General features: G+C 34.6%; 1 protein-coding gene across 2 annotated transcripts in view; it reads left to right on the plus strand.

Annotated features, from left to right (window-relative positions):
* amotl1 (angiomotin like 1) overlaps positions 1–17,466 on the plus strand; it is an 83,817-nt gene that overhangs the window by 53,368 nt on the left and 12,983 nt on the right. For both annotated transcript variants that reach the window (XM_073818098.1, XM_073818099.1), the window contains exon 8: positions 258–448. In XM_073818098.1, coding sequence (XP_073674199.1) covers positions 258–448 — 191 coding nt within the window. The remainder of the gene's footprint in view (positions 1–257; positions 449–17,466) is intronic.

The following is a 17,466-nucleotide window of genomic DNA, read 5'->3' on the forward strand; positions in this document are numbered from 1 at the left end:
TCATCCTTAGCTAAAGGTCTGCATAGAAAAGTAACCCAAGGTATATTATTTTAGAAATAGTACGTGTCAATGTGTTCTCCAAATGATGTGCATTGTCTGTTATTGCAAAACTGTCCTTTAAAGCCTTGTGATCCATCTCAGTCCATCTCTTTACTACTAGAGAACTCCCATAGTAGGCTACAATGCTAACTGCAATCAGGTCAATATGCTCCTTAACAGTGACGTTACTCATTACCATTGTTTCTCCCTGTGTGTAGCGTGCTGGTGTAGATGTTCCCCTTAGTGTGTGTGAGTCCAGTGCTCCTGCACTACTGGATCTGTTAAGGGAGAGAGAGGAAAGAATTCTGGGATTGGAAGCTGATATGACACACTGGGAACAGAAGTACTTAGAAGAAAGTGCAATGAGACAGTTTGCCATGGAGGCCGCAGCTACAGCCGCAGCACAGAGGTCAGTGTGCACACATGCATGTTTACCCAGGTATCTGTATAAATACAGTGAGGAGGCCAAGGGTGACAAAATCATTGTTTGAAAGGAAGATTCTATATATGCTGTCATTAGCTCATTTCGTTTTGAGTGTATTTTAGGTGTTTACCCATAAAGTATATTCTTAATTTATAATTTAACTATGAAAACAGATTTTAAAAAATGTTCAGCATAATCACCCAACAACTTGTATGCACATATGCATGTGCTGATTCATTTTGTCCCTTTCCAAAATGCCAAGGCATTTTCAGCAGTGCACATTCCATAACGTAAACAACGACACTGTTATTTAACTGAATCAACATTGACTCATGCAAATTAATATAACACTGTTGTCTTCTGTAGAGCTGCCTATAGCTAGGGTTGCAAAGTGGTGGCAAATGTCTTGATAAACTTCCAGAAACTTTCCAAAAATCCCTGGAAGATTCCAAAAAAAACCTGGAAATTTTCCAAAATGTCTGGAATGTTTCTGAAATTTACTGGAAATTTTCCACCTTTTTGCAACCCTACTTATAGCTGAAATTAACCCATTTCATAATGGATAACAACTATCAATGGACAGATTATACTGTAGCATCTTTTATATAAAGGGATTTGGTCCTATAATTCAAATCAAAATATTGAACTAAATCAACAGTAAACTGACTTGAACTGACACCGTTGTCTTTGTAGAGATGCTTAGCAGTATTTTAATTTCTCATATTTGAGGAAACATGCATAAATGATTGTTATTTTGCATATTACTGTTATCATTGCTTTGAAACTATCTATATTGTATAAAGCACAACATAACAAACATGACTTGTGTTGACCAACCAAAACAAAAATAACATTTAAGCTACACTTCATCGCTATGCCAGGAGAGAAGTGTAAATATATATATATATATATATATATATATATATATATATATATATATATATATAAATTGTTTGTTATCACTTCTTTTCTTTAAAACACAATCAACGAAAAGTATTACATTTCATGTTATGTTCTCATTTCATGTTCTTATGTTCTTTTACAGTTTCTAAAAGCAGCTGTAATGAAAGTCATACGTTTATGTCTGTAATGCCCTATGGCTTTAACATAGAGGGTTTTTAGGGCTTGGTGATATAACGATATATAACTGTGGTATAAATTGTTCTCAGAATTTAGATCTAGCTATATTTTATTTATTTTGTGTAGCAAATATATTAGTTCCACAGCTGAGTGTTTTATTGCAAGATTGAAGTCACAGCAAGATTGAAGTTGGAAAAAGATCTACCTCATTTTGTGGATTGTAGTGGCCATAAAAGATTATGAAATCTGCAGAGCTAGGCTTTTTAATGCTTTAGAAGTAATTAGCAAACAATTTTAAAACTGATACAAAATCTGACAGGTAGTCAGTGTAGAACAGATAAATATTTCTTAGTTCTAGAAAGCACTCCAGCATTTTAAATCAACTGGAGCTTACTTATAGAGCTGGCAGGCATACATGAGGTAGTATATTGCCATATTCTAATCTGGAGATTTGTTTTTCAAAAGTTATTTTTTATCATCAGACATAGTCGGCATATGTAGTCATTTATCAGTATTTCTGTGGTGATTAAAATCTGTTTTACAAACAATGCCAATGTGACTGACAAATGCAGACTCTGTATTATGGTAGAGCCTAAAGCTTGACTGAAATTATTCAACTTTCTTTGCAGATTGAACATTGTTAGCTTAGTAGATTAGTGGGTAATGTATCTAACATACATGTTGTTGACTTTGAGGACTGGTTAATCTTGTTAAAGTTCTTTCAGTTCTTAAACACTGAAAGATTTTAATTGCTTGTAATGAAAGGGTGTATTTTAAGGACATCTAGTGTGGCGATACATAAAGCCATTAGAAAGAAAATTGGAACTAATTTTATGATCCAAGAAATTCACAAAAATCATGTTACATACATTAATCTTACCAGTTTCATTTAAAAAATAGATTACTTAAGTCTTACTTTGATTTTTGTTTTTGTCATTAATTTAAAGAGCAGTGAAACTCTGTGAGTTAGTGAAAAGACAGAAATTACATTGAGGGCTGTCAGATTAAAACTTAACATGAACTACTGCATGTTTCATATAGCTTAAAGGGATAGTTCACCCAAAAATGAAAATTTGATGTTTATCTGCTTACCCCCAATGCATCCAAGATGTAGGTTACTTTGTTTCTTCAGAAAAACACAAACGAATATTTTTAACGAAAACCGGTGCAGTCGGCCAGCCTTATCATGGAAGTGGATGGGCACCAGACCTTTAAAAGTAAACAAAAACATGCACAGACAAATCCAAATTACACCCTGCGGCTCGTGATGATACAATGATGTCTGAAGACACGAAACGATCGGTTTTTGTGAGAAACTGAACAGTATTTATATCATTTTTTACCTTTGATACACAGCCACGTCCATCTCTCCTGAGCACGAGTTTGGCATCAGTCACGTCACATGTGCACGCGCTTCTGGCGTAGTATACGCAAACGCCGGAAGCGATCTGTTGCATGTATACGACACTCATTGTTTACACAGAGCACAGAGATTGTGGGTATAGCGGCTATTCAAAATGGTTATTACTTGCGCGTATCCTGATTGTTTAAACCGATTTAAAGCTAAAAGATTACATTAGTTTGCGCAAACTCATCCGGGACTTTTCACTGATTTCCCCTTACGGCGTTTGCGTATTCTACGCTAGAGCGCGTGCTCATGTGACGTGGCTGATGCCAAACTCGTGCTCATGACAGATGGACGTGGCTGTGTATCAAAGGTAAAAAATTATATAAATACTGTTCAGTTTCTCACAAAAACCGATCGTTTCGTGTCTTAAGACATCAATGTATCATCACGAGTCGCAGGGTGTAATTTGGATTTGTCTGTGCATATTTTTGTTTACTTTTAAAGGTCTGGTGCCCATCCACGTACATGATAAGGCTGACAGACTGCAGCGGTTTTCATTAAAAATCTTTGTTTGTGTTTTTCTGAGGAAACAAAGTAACCTACATCTTGGATGCATTGGGGGTAAGCAGATAAACATCAAATTTTCATTTTTGGGTGAACTATACCTTTAAGATGTTGAATTTTGACTAGATTTCTAGTAAAAATATGTATTAAGCACCTTAAATAAACAAATAAATGAATGAGTCAAATGCACAAATGTTTTTACATTTGTTAAAAAATGTGTTTACCAATAATAAATATCACAATCCGTCATGCTTGAAAAAAATGTCAGGTACTGTAAGTTGACAATCTATTTTTAAGGTGTAAAAAATGCAAGCAAAAGCGTCTCTAGGTTACATATGTAACCCTAGTTCCCTGAAGGGAACGAGACGCTGCGTCGAGATGCTTTGGGAACGCCTCCAGTGTGACCACGCTCTGAATCACGTGTGTAATCAGTCCAATGGAATCGCGTAACGTCACCGGCGTGATGACGTCACCGACCAGGAAGCTTAAAAGCACGTTCGGTGAGAACAGCGCTAGCTTTCGGATGAAGCAAGCGCTGCAGGGTCTCGTTCCCTTCAGGGAACTAGGGTTACATACGTAACCTAGAGACGTTCCCCTCCAGGAACGTCGAGCTGCGTCAGTAGTGTTAGGATTAACCACCTGTCAAAAGTTTTGATTGATTGACAGGTCGTGACCTTTGTGACCTTTCCCCTCCCCCTTCGTGACTTTCGTGCCCTTTCCCCTCCCCCTTTGTGACCTTTCGTGCTCTTTGACCTCCCCCTCTTGACCCGCTAATGATGTCCAGATGTGCATGAATAGACATAATGAAAATTCCGGAGATGACCTATGACCTGCTAATGATGTCTTTAGGGGTTATATGAAGATTAATGATAGCTGAACTCTGACCGGTGAAATTGTAGCAATGCAGGGTCATTTTTGAAGATTGACCTCTCCAGACATCCAGCAACCGCATGGCGACCACATTTCTTCAGGGTGTGAGAAAAGAAAGATGTGAGATTTATATTTTTAATTTATATACAAGAATAAATTACATTTTATATATATTCAATTGTGTGTGTGTGTGTGTGTGTGTGTGTGTGTGTGTGTGTGTGTGTGTGTGGATATACTTGTTTATATGATCTATCAGAACAGTTTATATGCTTATATGGTCTTATGTGGTACACTATAATTATAAATGTGGTTTATGAGGATTTCTTTTGAGCCATTATAATTAAAATACTTACAAACATATATTTATTTAAAATATAAATTTGTTAATGTAAATATGAGCTGTAATTATTACATCTATGGACCAACCCTTATAAAAATCATTACAGTGTGTAAAGAAAACCAATATCTATGTACATATACATATAGCATCTTGTCATTGTCATAAACCTAATAATGTACTAATACAGGCAATAAAACAAAAGCTTTGAGGTTAATGAAAAAAAGTATCTTACATTTTTTTCCAGAGACCAGGGTAAAACACAACTTTATGTTACAAGTATCCTGTATCAAAAGGACTGCTCGCAGAATGCACATGGTTTAAGTAGAAAATTAAAACCAACTTTTGAGCACTGGGGCTGTGGATGTTCTCTCTCTTTCTCACACTAGCTCTGTGACTCACTCTCACTCTCTCTCTCTCTCTTTCAATCATCCAAGTCTTATTATCTGTTATATGTAATGAATATAAATAAATAATGTGATCACACATAATATAAAACAAAACATTTACACTAGTTTTAGGTTGTTAAAAATAAAAAATGTTGTACATTTTTCCAGGAGCAGGAAAAAGAGATTAAGCAAGATTATAAACACCAAATGTAAAAAATAAAAACATAAAAAAGTTTATATATTTTAACAAGCCAAATGATAAGGGATATTGTGACCCCCCGACATGTCTGGACATTTCAAATGTTTTATGGAGGTTTTCCATAGACATAATTCAATTCAGTTTACCATTTTTATTTGTTATACGCTATTCGCAGAAAATTTAAGTTTCTACATTATAATGAGAAATTATTAAATTTACATTATTGTAATACATTTTATACTGTATCTCCCTCTAAACATACCCATCACAGTGAAACTTTTCATTTTTATTCTTCATAAACAACATTTACTTTAATGTATAATTTAAAAAGCTGTTATGGGCATCAGATATGGGTAATAGTTTGGCACCGGATGCAGCCCCTAGTGTTTTACTCTGTTTAAAATGCACAATAGGTTATTATGTGCGGACACATGTGAGTCTTTCAAGAAGAAGCCCCATCCATGATGCCTTTGGGGCGTGCATGCTGTGATATTTCCTCACAGATGATGACTAGCACAGAGGCCATTGTTCAAAATACTGATTCAACAATTAATCTAAAGTGAGAAATTTAGATGAAATATAAAATCTCAAAGTGTTTGTCATGTAAGTTTATAAACATTAATGTCAAAATAAGCAGTGGTGGAAAGAGTACTGAAAATTTATACTCAATTACAAGTACTGTTACATTGCTGAAATTGTACTCAATTACAAGTAAAAGTACTGGTGTTAAAAAAGTACTTAAGTAAAAGTACAAATTACTCTTCATAAAAACTACTCAGAGTACTAATTACTTTTTAGCTGGTGGTATTTATTGAATTATCCATAATTGCTGAATCAGACAAGATCCAGACAATAAAGCACATGCTGCTTTTATGATGTCATGGTACTGATCAATCTTAGATGGTTGTTTCCTCTGGGGAAAAAAATCATAGAGGAATTATACAAATTAAATTATAGGTTAATCACCCTATATGTTTTCCATTCATTACATAACACTTACAATAAGAAAAAAAAAACTGGATGCCTTACTAATATATATTTAAGATATTAAAACAAGTACAGTTAGCAATGAAATAAGAATAAATAAACAAATTAGAAATTAATTAATACAGTCTGTATTACAATGATGATTAATTTACATGTTCTAGTTAGAGCTGGGCGAAATGGCCTAAAAATAAAATCTCCGATTTTCCACAACATATGGTCACCATATATTTTGCGATATACATTGCAACTGCATCAGTGATCACTTTCCACCAGTCCCCATTCTTATTATACTGGACACAGTAAATGTTTGTAAGACAAATAAATATGAGATGGGAAGAAAATATATATTCCCATGCTTTTCTCTTCCAGTTATATAGTATATAAAAATATAAAATTTTGAATACAGAAATATTAAATGATTTAAATAACTGAAACGATCTGCCAGCAGATGGCAGCAAGACACTGATTTAATGACTGAATCATATCATTCATTTGATTCGTTCACTCAGAATAAAGCAAGTAACTGTTTTTATGAATGGGAAATTGAATCATTTCACTAGATTCATTTAAAAACGCACGTTCATTCATAAACGCTCAGCGGCTCAGATGTGTCTTGTTTCAGACTACTTTTGACCACGAAATAGAGCAAAATTAGGCAATAGTGTTATAGTCAGACAATGTAAGTCACTTAATAATAGCTTCTTGTTTATTTAACTGTTGCATTGAATCAATATCTCATTTACAAACTCCCTTAAAAATTATTAAAAGCTGTTACTCATCTTCGTTAGCAATATCACAAAGCTCTATTATAATCAACGATGCCCGCTATACTGTACAATCAGTCTCTTATTTACACTCTCTCTACACTTTGTTTCTGAAAGGATTCGTGAGATATGTCCGTGATACATTACTCTACGTTGCAAAAACACGTATAAACCTTTGAAGCTCCCCTGAGCGCAAACACAAATATGCTGATCGGGTCCGGCTAACTTGCTAGCAAGCAGCTAATCATATCCCTTTAGTGGCTCCCATTATTTGTTTTCCGTGCCTTTCTGAAAACAAATATATTAGTGTGTTTCTAATATGGTAAATGCGCGGGGGAGGGCTGAGCCCATTCAGAAATGCTGGAGCCCAGAGAGGAGCGTCGGCGGATATTAAAGAGAAAACCGAATTTCATTCAAACAAATCGATGTAAACTACACATTCGAGTTAATCGATAAAATCGATTTATCGCCCAGCCCTAGTTCTAGTGATGATTATCTCATCAATAGCGCGCCGGAAAAAATAAACGGAACTTGTTTTTCGGTTAAAATACTATACCAGGCTTTTCGTTGGTCCGTTAAGAAGAGATATTTTTATTGGCTACCGAAATGCCGGTCAGTGGTTGAAATACTAATTCAAATTACAGTAGCCTACTCTGTAACGAATTGTGATTTTAAAAGTAATTAAGTAAACTACTCGGGTTAATTTGTACTCAAGTACAAGTAAAATTACAGATTTAAAATTATACTCATGAAAGTACAAATACCCAAAAAATGTACTTAATTACAGTAACGTGAGTAGTTGTAATTCGTTACCTCCATCACTGAAAATAAGTAAAGGAACCTTTTTATTTTAACAGACCAAACCATAAGGATTATTGTGGACCTCGACATGCCTGGACATGTCAATGTGATACTTAGGGGCCTCAGCCCCTAAACCTGCCCAATCACAGTAAACTTTCTCTAGTTCTCTATTTTTAATAAACATCATTTAGTATATTTTTATAAAGTTTTTACTGTACAAACTGAGCACCTATACATCACGAAGAAAATAAACATACTACCATGTTTAATAAAATATTGTAAGTAATCTAAATGATTATATTAGGACTCAAGACATTTCATCATAAATCACATTTACGTTGTTATATCAGTGTAATATCCAAATTATTATACAAATTTGTTATCTAATAAGACCTATAAACATTTCAAGTTAAAAAAGTGACTCGATTAAAAGACAAAATCTTTGTGTGTGTGTTAAGTAACAAACATGTTACTACAGCAAAATAAATCATTATTTAACATATGTTATATTTTTAAGTTTATTGAAGTTATAAAACATCATAATAACAAATATGGTACTACAGCTAAACAAATCATTATTCAACATTTAATTGTATTGAACTTATAAAACACATTCACTTATTTTAAAGATGATACTAAACAAAATGAGATTATATGTAATGTACTCTTCAAAAATAAACATTTACAATACTTTTAGGTGATCATAAATATAAAACATAGTAACAAACATGTTACTACAGCAAAACAAATCATTATTCAACTTTTATATTTTTAAGTTTATTGATGTTATACAACTTCAAAGTAACAAACATGTTACTATAGCAAAACAAATCATTCATTGTACATCTTAAACATGTATTCAACATTTATTTAGGTTTTTGAACTTATAAAACACATCAGTCGCTTCTTTTTAAAGATGATACCAAACATCCCCATGTTTATAAAAAGAAACATTTACAATAGTTTTAAGTGATCATAAAAAAATGGCTTACATTATTTTCTTTGAACAATGATGTCCATACATGGATGAGTGATTTACAAAATCAAAACACACACAAAAACATTTAGTTTAAGCTGAATTAATAATAAAAATAAAAAAACTTCACAGTACCATGTCTTGTCCATTGTGAAACTGCAAATCAGTCTGCCTCAGACCCTCACAGGAGGGGCGAGGGAGGAGATACATAGATGCTCTGAGAAGTTGGTCTGTTACTTTTTTCTAAGAGAATGTTTTGAATGCTCAACATTTATTTCAAAGTGGAACATTACTTCAAAGTATAAATAAATACTACATCTGATATCCTTTGGTAGAAATGGACTGACAAAGTAGCCTCAAACTATAATTTATATTTTATTTCAAACACTTTAGATTGCTTAAAAGTTTACAGTAGGTTCTTTAAGTTTGTTCTTTCTACAAATAAGAGTGTTTTAAAATAGACCTGAGCTAGACATTTTTAACTACATGTTAAAAATGATACATAACCTCAAACAAGTCCAATCATTAAAATTAGCTGCAGCTAACAATTTTTGTCCTCCGGTATAAAGTATGTCCACTGTTAAAACCTAGTACACAATATGTGCTGAAACTACAGAATTTATGAATTGTGGTAATACATTTGTTAAGTTTTAAGGGTTCACAAGTCTCATGGATCTACTTTATTTTACTTTTTTTTCTACAAAGATTTACTTTTAAGTAAATTCCGTAGTAAATGTAGGGTCAAAACATGATAAAACAAAATAATCATATTGACAAATATGTCTTAAGAAACATGGTATGCCATACTGTGTCTCACACACACACACACACACACACACACACACACACACACACACACATGTTTGTTTTTGTTAATTGTGGGGACATTCCATAGACGTAATGGTTTTTAATACTGTACAAACCGTAATTTATATCGCCCTACACCTACCGTACACCTAAACCTAGCCCTCACAGGAGATTGTGCATACTTTTACTTCCTCAAAAAAAACTCATTGTGTATGATTTATAAGCCTGTTTCCTCATGGGGACCTGAGAAATGTCCCCACAACGTTTGGAACATTTGGTCCCCAGGTCAGCACTACATGAACTGGGTGAAAATTGCCAAAAGTTAATTTTCCAGCTCTCTCCCAAAATCAAATATTGTGCATTCTATACTTTTTAATCTAGCCTGAATTTTTTAATAAAAGGTTATCAAATGTATCTTCATACCCAATGTCATTATCTGATTCTCTTTAATTTATAAGATTTACTTTTTTTATTTCTACAAATGTTCATGCTGCTTTTATCAGTCTAATAAATATTGTGTATATCCAGATACTGTTTCTTAACCAAACAAAGAAAACATACTGTATTTTATTTAATATTTTTGCACAAGTACAGTTATGACTGGTGTTTTACTAATGATCAGGATTACGGGTGACACACATTTCGTTTGTTGAACTGAATATGTCATTACTATAATTGTTCTGTGAATCGATCAATAACTGAAGTTCACCCCACGAATCGGTCAGACTTTTCGCAATGTCCATTTGTTTCTTGAGGTTTTTTATACGTTTTGTCTGACCCTCGTAATCTTTCTCAGGATCGCTCTCTCACTCGATGACCATAAGTAGCATTTCAATCATTTGATGTTTATAACGAGGGATGATCACAAAGTCTCTGAAAAAATTCATTACGCCACACACACAGCCCATGTCTTAGCTGTCACATTCAGAGCCAGGGGGTACTACTTTTCCAGAGTCACTCAAAAAAACAGCACTTTGGTTGAACGTGATTTAATCGTGGACAGTGTTTCCACGTGATTCCACCACATTATCTTAACAACAATGGATGATCTTAAACCAGCTTGAAATATTTGTGTTCATTTAACATGAACAGATGGTATTCACTAAACATGATCTAAATACTACATTTTAACTTGAATTAATGGTTTTTATTGAACAGAAGTTAAAGGTAATGAGATAATTAGTAATTAATTAAATGATGATTGATCATTATTGGAGACACCTGATGGTTTTTTTTTGAGTGCATGTTGAAATGAAAAATAGCCCAAATGGCATTCATTTAACATGAATTGTTCAGGTAAAGTGAACAAAACTGAAAAATCATTTTTTTGAGTGTACAGCATCGTAAATGACTTTCTTGTAGGTATTGTCCTGCAGCAGCTTCTCCCTGATTTCTTGCAGCTTTGCAACAATGTATGGCTCTTCTCTTAATTCGTGCAGGATAGCTCCGGTAGTTCCTTGAATCCTCAGAACGTTATTGCTCGTCAGACCGCAGCGTCACAGAGTAAAGTCGATAATGTTTTGAAAATCCGGTTTGAACAGTTTACGGGGTCAGCTCGTCAAAACGCAGGTCAAAATAGTAGGAAGAAGGCTCAAACAGACAGGAATTTTGCAACTGGCTCGGGTGATCCGTTGCACATCCCTCACACTCCTCCCTCAGTTTGTTGTCGATGATGTGTTGCAGCGGCAGCACGATTGTGGTTTTTATAATTTTAAAGCCAACCCCGCTGAAACAGCCGTCCGTGGTGTCGAACCCCGGGAGCGTTGAGGTAGCACATATAGTCTTCAGGTAGTTCATGTTACAGTAACCAAGTTCTGTGCAGAAGTTTTCCATGAATTCCTTGGACAGGTCTGTCGAGGTAGTGTTGTGTGTTGGAAAATAATGGGGCTTATTATCATCAGGAGCTTTGAGGTTGTAAGGACCATAATTGCAGCATAAACCTTCGTCGTCTTGAGACATGATGGAAATGTGATAGGGCAGCACTATACTTACTGATCTTTATAGTGTCTGTAACAGATGGCCCCAGATGGCAACACCCACTCGACGTCACCCATGTAATGTTCGGGGTGAAACAGCCGTTTTTTAATTTTGTCGTACCCTTCATGTAATTCGCACCAGCTGAACATCTTGTTTACGAACGTCAAGAGACCGGTCATCAGATGTAGATCTCGCCACTTGAACAAAAACTGTACGGTAAACATATCGTGATATTCCTTACGAGGGTCACCCATCGGACGACCTATGAGCATTGTCCTGTTTCCACAGGTTAATACGAACACAAAGTCGTCCGGATTCTTTTGATTATGATCACCGATCACTCTGTACCGGATGTTCGGATCTACCCCGTCCCATTCTGAAATGTACAGAGGTATTTCTCTGCAACCCCTCAGATCTTTCCAGATACGGTTGAAAAATATCTTCCAATCTTCATAAGGAAATACCAAACAGGGATCTTGGCCAGACACAAATTGTTTGGTTTTGTCAGAAGTGTAGAGCGTAACCGTTCGCGAATATTTATCCGAATATACGTCCGCTGACCAGTAGAAATTCATCATGCACATTGTCCGTATCTTCGTGGAGAAATCTCGCCAAACACAAATCACTGTTGTTCGGCTTTCTCGGGGCCAGAGTCAGATTTTCCATTGTCTCTTTGTCCAATTCACTCTCAGGAGTTTTAGGTGAGTATAGCGCATCCATGTCTATGTATTTCACAGCTCTTTTCTGATGTTGTGCAGAAATGATGGGGAACCCTATTTATCTTTGCTGAATGCAACTTGATGCCCCGACCCTACAACACTTCACAATGGATGTGGGACTAAACCATAAAATCGCTGAAACATTCTTCAGCGCTTCACCGGTCAAAATTCACAAGGTCAAAGTCATTAATCATTCTAGACACATGCATGTCCCTACTCACTACTAACAGTTAAAACATTACATATTTAGAAATGTATTGAAAAAAGCAATCTTTTTTTTAAATACTTTTTTAAAGTATCTGAAACAGTTACAGTACTTATTAGATTTAAATAGGGTAACTTGTAATCTATATCCGATTTCCAAAGTAAGCTTCTCAACACTGGGCGTGAAATAATTCCATCAGGGTCTCAGATACAGCTAAATGATAAAACAAAGTTAATGATGTTGTTGGAAATGCTAAAAGTAACAGTTTGCCGGTATGATGAATAATGCACAAATATTACCATCAGCTATCTGAACAAAAGCTCTAAATTTAGTGGCATAAGTAAAAAGTAATTTAAAACAGTGTTTTTAAAAAATATAACCAAATGGATGCTAGTGGAATTTTCCACATTCATATGCTAATTTTCTTAGTGACTTGGGCTCTCGTGTTACATAAGGGTTTTGTGTGCACAAAATTCCTTTATATTTTATGTCTGCATCCTTTTCAAGAGTGTGGAACTTTAACAATCTCAGACTTTACTAAATGTCTAGCTTTGAGTGCAATGGTGTGATATGCTTCAGTTGTAAGTGTAAAACAGCAAGTCTTGCGTTATGTGCTGATGTACGGTTTGTCGTACGGTTATGGACGTGGATAATTGCCCTAAAAGAAGTATCCATTTAGTCAAACACTCTCAAGTAAAAATGTTCATTTATTTCTATAAACTCTGAAGGCTGATGGCTCTCAGAGAAGGTCTCACCTACAGTCATAGTAATGACATTCAGTTCAACAAACGAAATGTGTACAGTGTCACCCGTAATCCTGATCATTAGTAAAACACCAATCATAACAGATTAAGAGGGGTTTCTGTATTCTGCATGGCCCTTTTCTTAAATGGTGTGTAACTAGGCTTCTTGAATTTACAGTTGTGCTTGTGGTCTTTTCTTTGGGGCCTGTAAATGGGGGAAAAGCATGGACGATAAGGTTTATTCTTACCTATTCTATATGTGAGTCAAAAATAATGAGTTAAGAAAATGGCAATAAACAGCTGAAAAAAGCTAAACTAATACAACTCTTTCATGTCATGTTGCATGCTGAAGAATCCACATTCTGATGCATCTAAAGCATTAAAACAAGCCTTTAAAAACATGAATCCATGGTACTCGTGCAAAAATATTAAAGGTCCCATATTGTACACATTTCTGGAGGTTTATTTTAGCTGGTGATGTCCTTAAGAATACATATCTGCGGTATAAGTGCCAAAATTCATCTCAATATATTTTTACAGCTCCTTTTTTAGGAGCTCTGTCAAAAACAGGTCGATTTTGGCCCATCTAATTAATATTCATGAGTATCACTTCTGATTGGCCTGTTGTTTTCTGAGTGACGCACATCCAAGCCAACCACAAGTAACTACGGTCATGTATGCTGTAGTCTAGCCCAGAGCCTAGCCTGCTGTGGCTTGGTGATACTCAACAGGATATTTCAGAACGATCATTAATGTTTTTTCTTTTTCAAACACCGAATGCAGTAAGTTACGTAACTGTTGCTTTAGTAAAGCCCCTTTCACAATGCACGCTGATTCCGGAAAATTATGGGAACGAGCGCTGTGTGAACAAAAGCCAGAACCAAATGCCATATAGGCAGTGTTGTAGTAATGATGCACGTTACCCTGCGACTCTTCACGACTGAAAAAATACGTGCAAAGTGGAATGAAGCAGCGTTCAGGCCGCTCCTCACTATCAGCGCTGAAAATCAGGTTAGTTTCAGTTTAGTGAAATGTACGCGTCACATTACATCTCACATCCAAATGTCTTTACGGGTTGTGTGTAAAGCACACAGATTCCGGAAAGCAACTGTGAATGAACTAAATTAAACAATTCCGATACAAATCATGGGACACATTATCTGTGTATTTACCGGAATCGCTGTGTGAAAGAGGCTGAAGTTGACATGCCTCTGGTCTCTTATATTAACGTTGTTCGGAAGCCTGTGCAATGATGTAGCTTTGACATCTATGGACTGAACAGGGTTTTCTCCACTTGTTTTCGTGTTGTTGTTGTTCAGCAATGGCATGGATGCGAAGGTGTCGAGGTTTCACAAAAGGAGGGTGGGACGGTGTTTGGTGCTCGGGGTGGTGACTGAAGGCGGTGACTGAGTAGATCGGACGTCATATTTTCACGGAAGTCACAGCGGCTTGTGAAAAGGAACGGCTACTTTATTCAGGCTGTGTGCAGTTTGCTGTGGACTGACTGTTTTGAAACTTATATGGTAGTTACATAACCCCTAGACTTCAGTTATCATGAAAAAAGCCAGGAAATTTCGATTTTGACAATATGGGACCTTTAAATAAAATACAGTATGTTTTCTTTGTTTGGTTAAGAAACAGTATCTGGATATATTTATTAGACTGATAAAAGCAGCATGAACATTTGTAGAAATAAAAAAGTAAATCTTATAAATTAAAGAGAATCAGATAATGACATTGGGTATGAAGATACATTTGATAACCTTTTATTAAAAAAATTCAGGCTAGATTAAAAAGTATAGAATGCACAATATTTGATTTTGGGAGAGAGCTGGAAAATTAACTTTTGGCAATTTTCACCCAGTTAATGTAGTGCTGACCTGGACATTGTGTGTGTGTGTGTGTGTGTGTGTGTGTGTGTGTGTGTGTGTGTGTGTGTGTGTGTGTGTGTGTGTGTGTGTGTGTGTGTGTGTGTGAGACACAGTATGGCATACCATGTTTCTTAAAACATATTTGTCAATATGATTATTTTGTTTTATCATGTTTTGACCCTACATTTACTACGGAATTTACTTAAAAGTAAATCTTTGTAGAAAAAAAAGTAAAATAAAGTAGATCCATGAGACTTGTGAACCCTTAAAACTTAACAAAGGTATTACCACAATTCATAAATTCTGTAGTTTCAGCACATATTGTGTACTAGGTTTTAACAGTGGAGATACTTTATACCGGAGGACAAAAATTGTTAGCTGCAGCTATTTTTAATGATTGGACTTGTTTGAGGTTATGTATCATTTTTAACATGTAGTTAAAAATGTCTAGCTCAGGTCTATTTTAAAACACTCTTATTTGTTAGTACCTTTGTAGAAAGAACAAACTTAAAGAACCTACTGTAAACTTTTAAGCAATCTAAAGTGTTTGAAATAAAAAATAAATTATAGTTTGAGGCTACTTTGTCAGTCCATTTCTACCAAAGGATATCAGATGTAGTAGTATTTATTTATACTTTGAAGTAATGTTCCACTTTGAAATAAATGTTGAGCATTCAAAACATTCTCTTAGAAAAAAGTAACAGACCAACTTCTCAGAGCATCTATGTATCTCCTCCCTCGCCCCTCCTGTGAGGGTCTGCGGCAGACTGATTTGCAGTTTCACAATGGACAAGACATGGTACTGTGAGTTTTTTTTGTTTTTATTATTAATTCAGCTTAAACTAAATGTTTTTGTGTGTATTTTGATTTTGTAAATCACTCATCCATGTATGGACATCATTGTTCAAAGAAAATAATGTAAGCCATTTTTTTTTAATGATCACTTAAAACTATTGTAAATGTTTCTTTTCATAAACATGGGGATGTTTAGTATCATCTTTAGAAAGAAGCGACTGATGTGTTTTATAAGTTCAAAAACCTAAATAAATGTTGAATACATGTTTAAGATGTACAATGAATGATTTGTTTTGCTATAGTAACATGTTTGTTACTTTGAAGTTGTATAACGTCAATAAACTTAAAAATATAAAAGTTGAATAATGATTTGTTTTGCTGTAGTAACATGTTTGTTACTATGTTTTATATTTATGATCACCTAAAAGTATTGTAAATGTTTATGTTTGTAGAGTACATTACATATAATCTCATTTTGTTTAATATCATCTTTAAAATAAGTGAATGATGTGTTTTATAAGTTCAATAAAATTAAATGTTGAATAATGATTTGTTTAGCTGTAGTAACATATTTGTTACTTAACACACACACAAAAAAAAGATTTTGTCTTTTAATGAAGTCACTTAGATAACACATTTTTATAATAATTTGGATATTACACTGATATAACAACGTAAATGTGATTTATGATGAAATGTCTTGAGTCCTAATATAATCATTTAGATTACTTACAATATTTTATTAAACATGGTAGTATGTTGATTTTTTTCGTGATGTATAGGTGCTCAGTTTGTACAGTAAAAACTTTATAAAAATATACTAAATGATGTTTATTAAAAATAGAGAACTAGAGAAAGTTTACTGTGATTAGGCAGGTTTAGGGGCTGATGCAGTATCACATTGACATGTACAGGCATGTCGAGGTCCACAATAATCCTTATAGCTTGGTCTGTTAAAATAAAAAGGTTCCTTTACTTATTTTGACATTAATGTTTATAAACTTACATGACAAACACTTTGAGATTTTATATTTCATCTAAATTCCTCACTTTAGATTAATTGTTGAATCAGTATTTTGAACAATGGCCTCTGTGCTAGTCATCCTCTGTGAGGAAATATCACAGCATGCATGCCCCAAAGGCATCATGGATGGGGCTTCTTCTTGAAAGACTCACATGTGTCCGCACATAATAACCTATTGTGCATTTTAAAGAGAGCAAAACACTAGGGGCTGCATCCGTGCCAAACTATTACCCATATCTGATGCACATAACAGCTTTTTAAATTATACATTAAAGTAAATGTTGTTTATGAAGAATAAAAACGAAAAGTTTCACTGTGATGGGTATGTTTAGAGGGAGATACAGTATAAAATGTATTACAATAATGTAAATTTAATAATTTCTCATTATAATGTAGAAACTTAAATTTTCTGCGAATAGCGTATAACAAATAAAAATGGTAAACTGAATTGAATTATGTCTATGGAAAACCTCCATAAAACATTTGACATGTCCAGACATGTCGGGGGTCACAATATCCCTTATCATTTGGCTTGTTAAAATATGTG

This window comes from Garra rufa, chromosome 14 (assembly GCF_049309525.1).
Source record: "Garra rufa chromosome 14, GarRuf1.0, whole genome shotgun sequence".
NCBI lineage: Eukaryota > Metazoa > Chordata > Actinopteri > Cypriniformes > Cyprinidae > Garra > Garra rufa.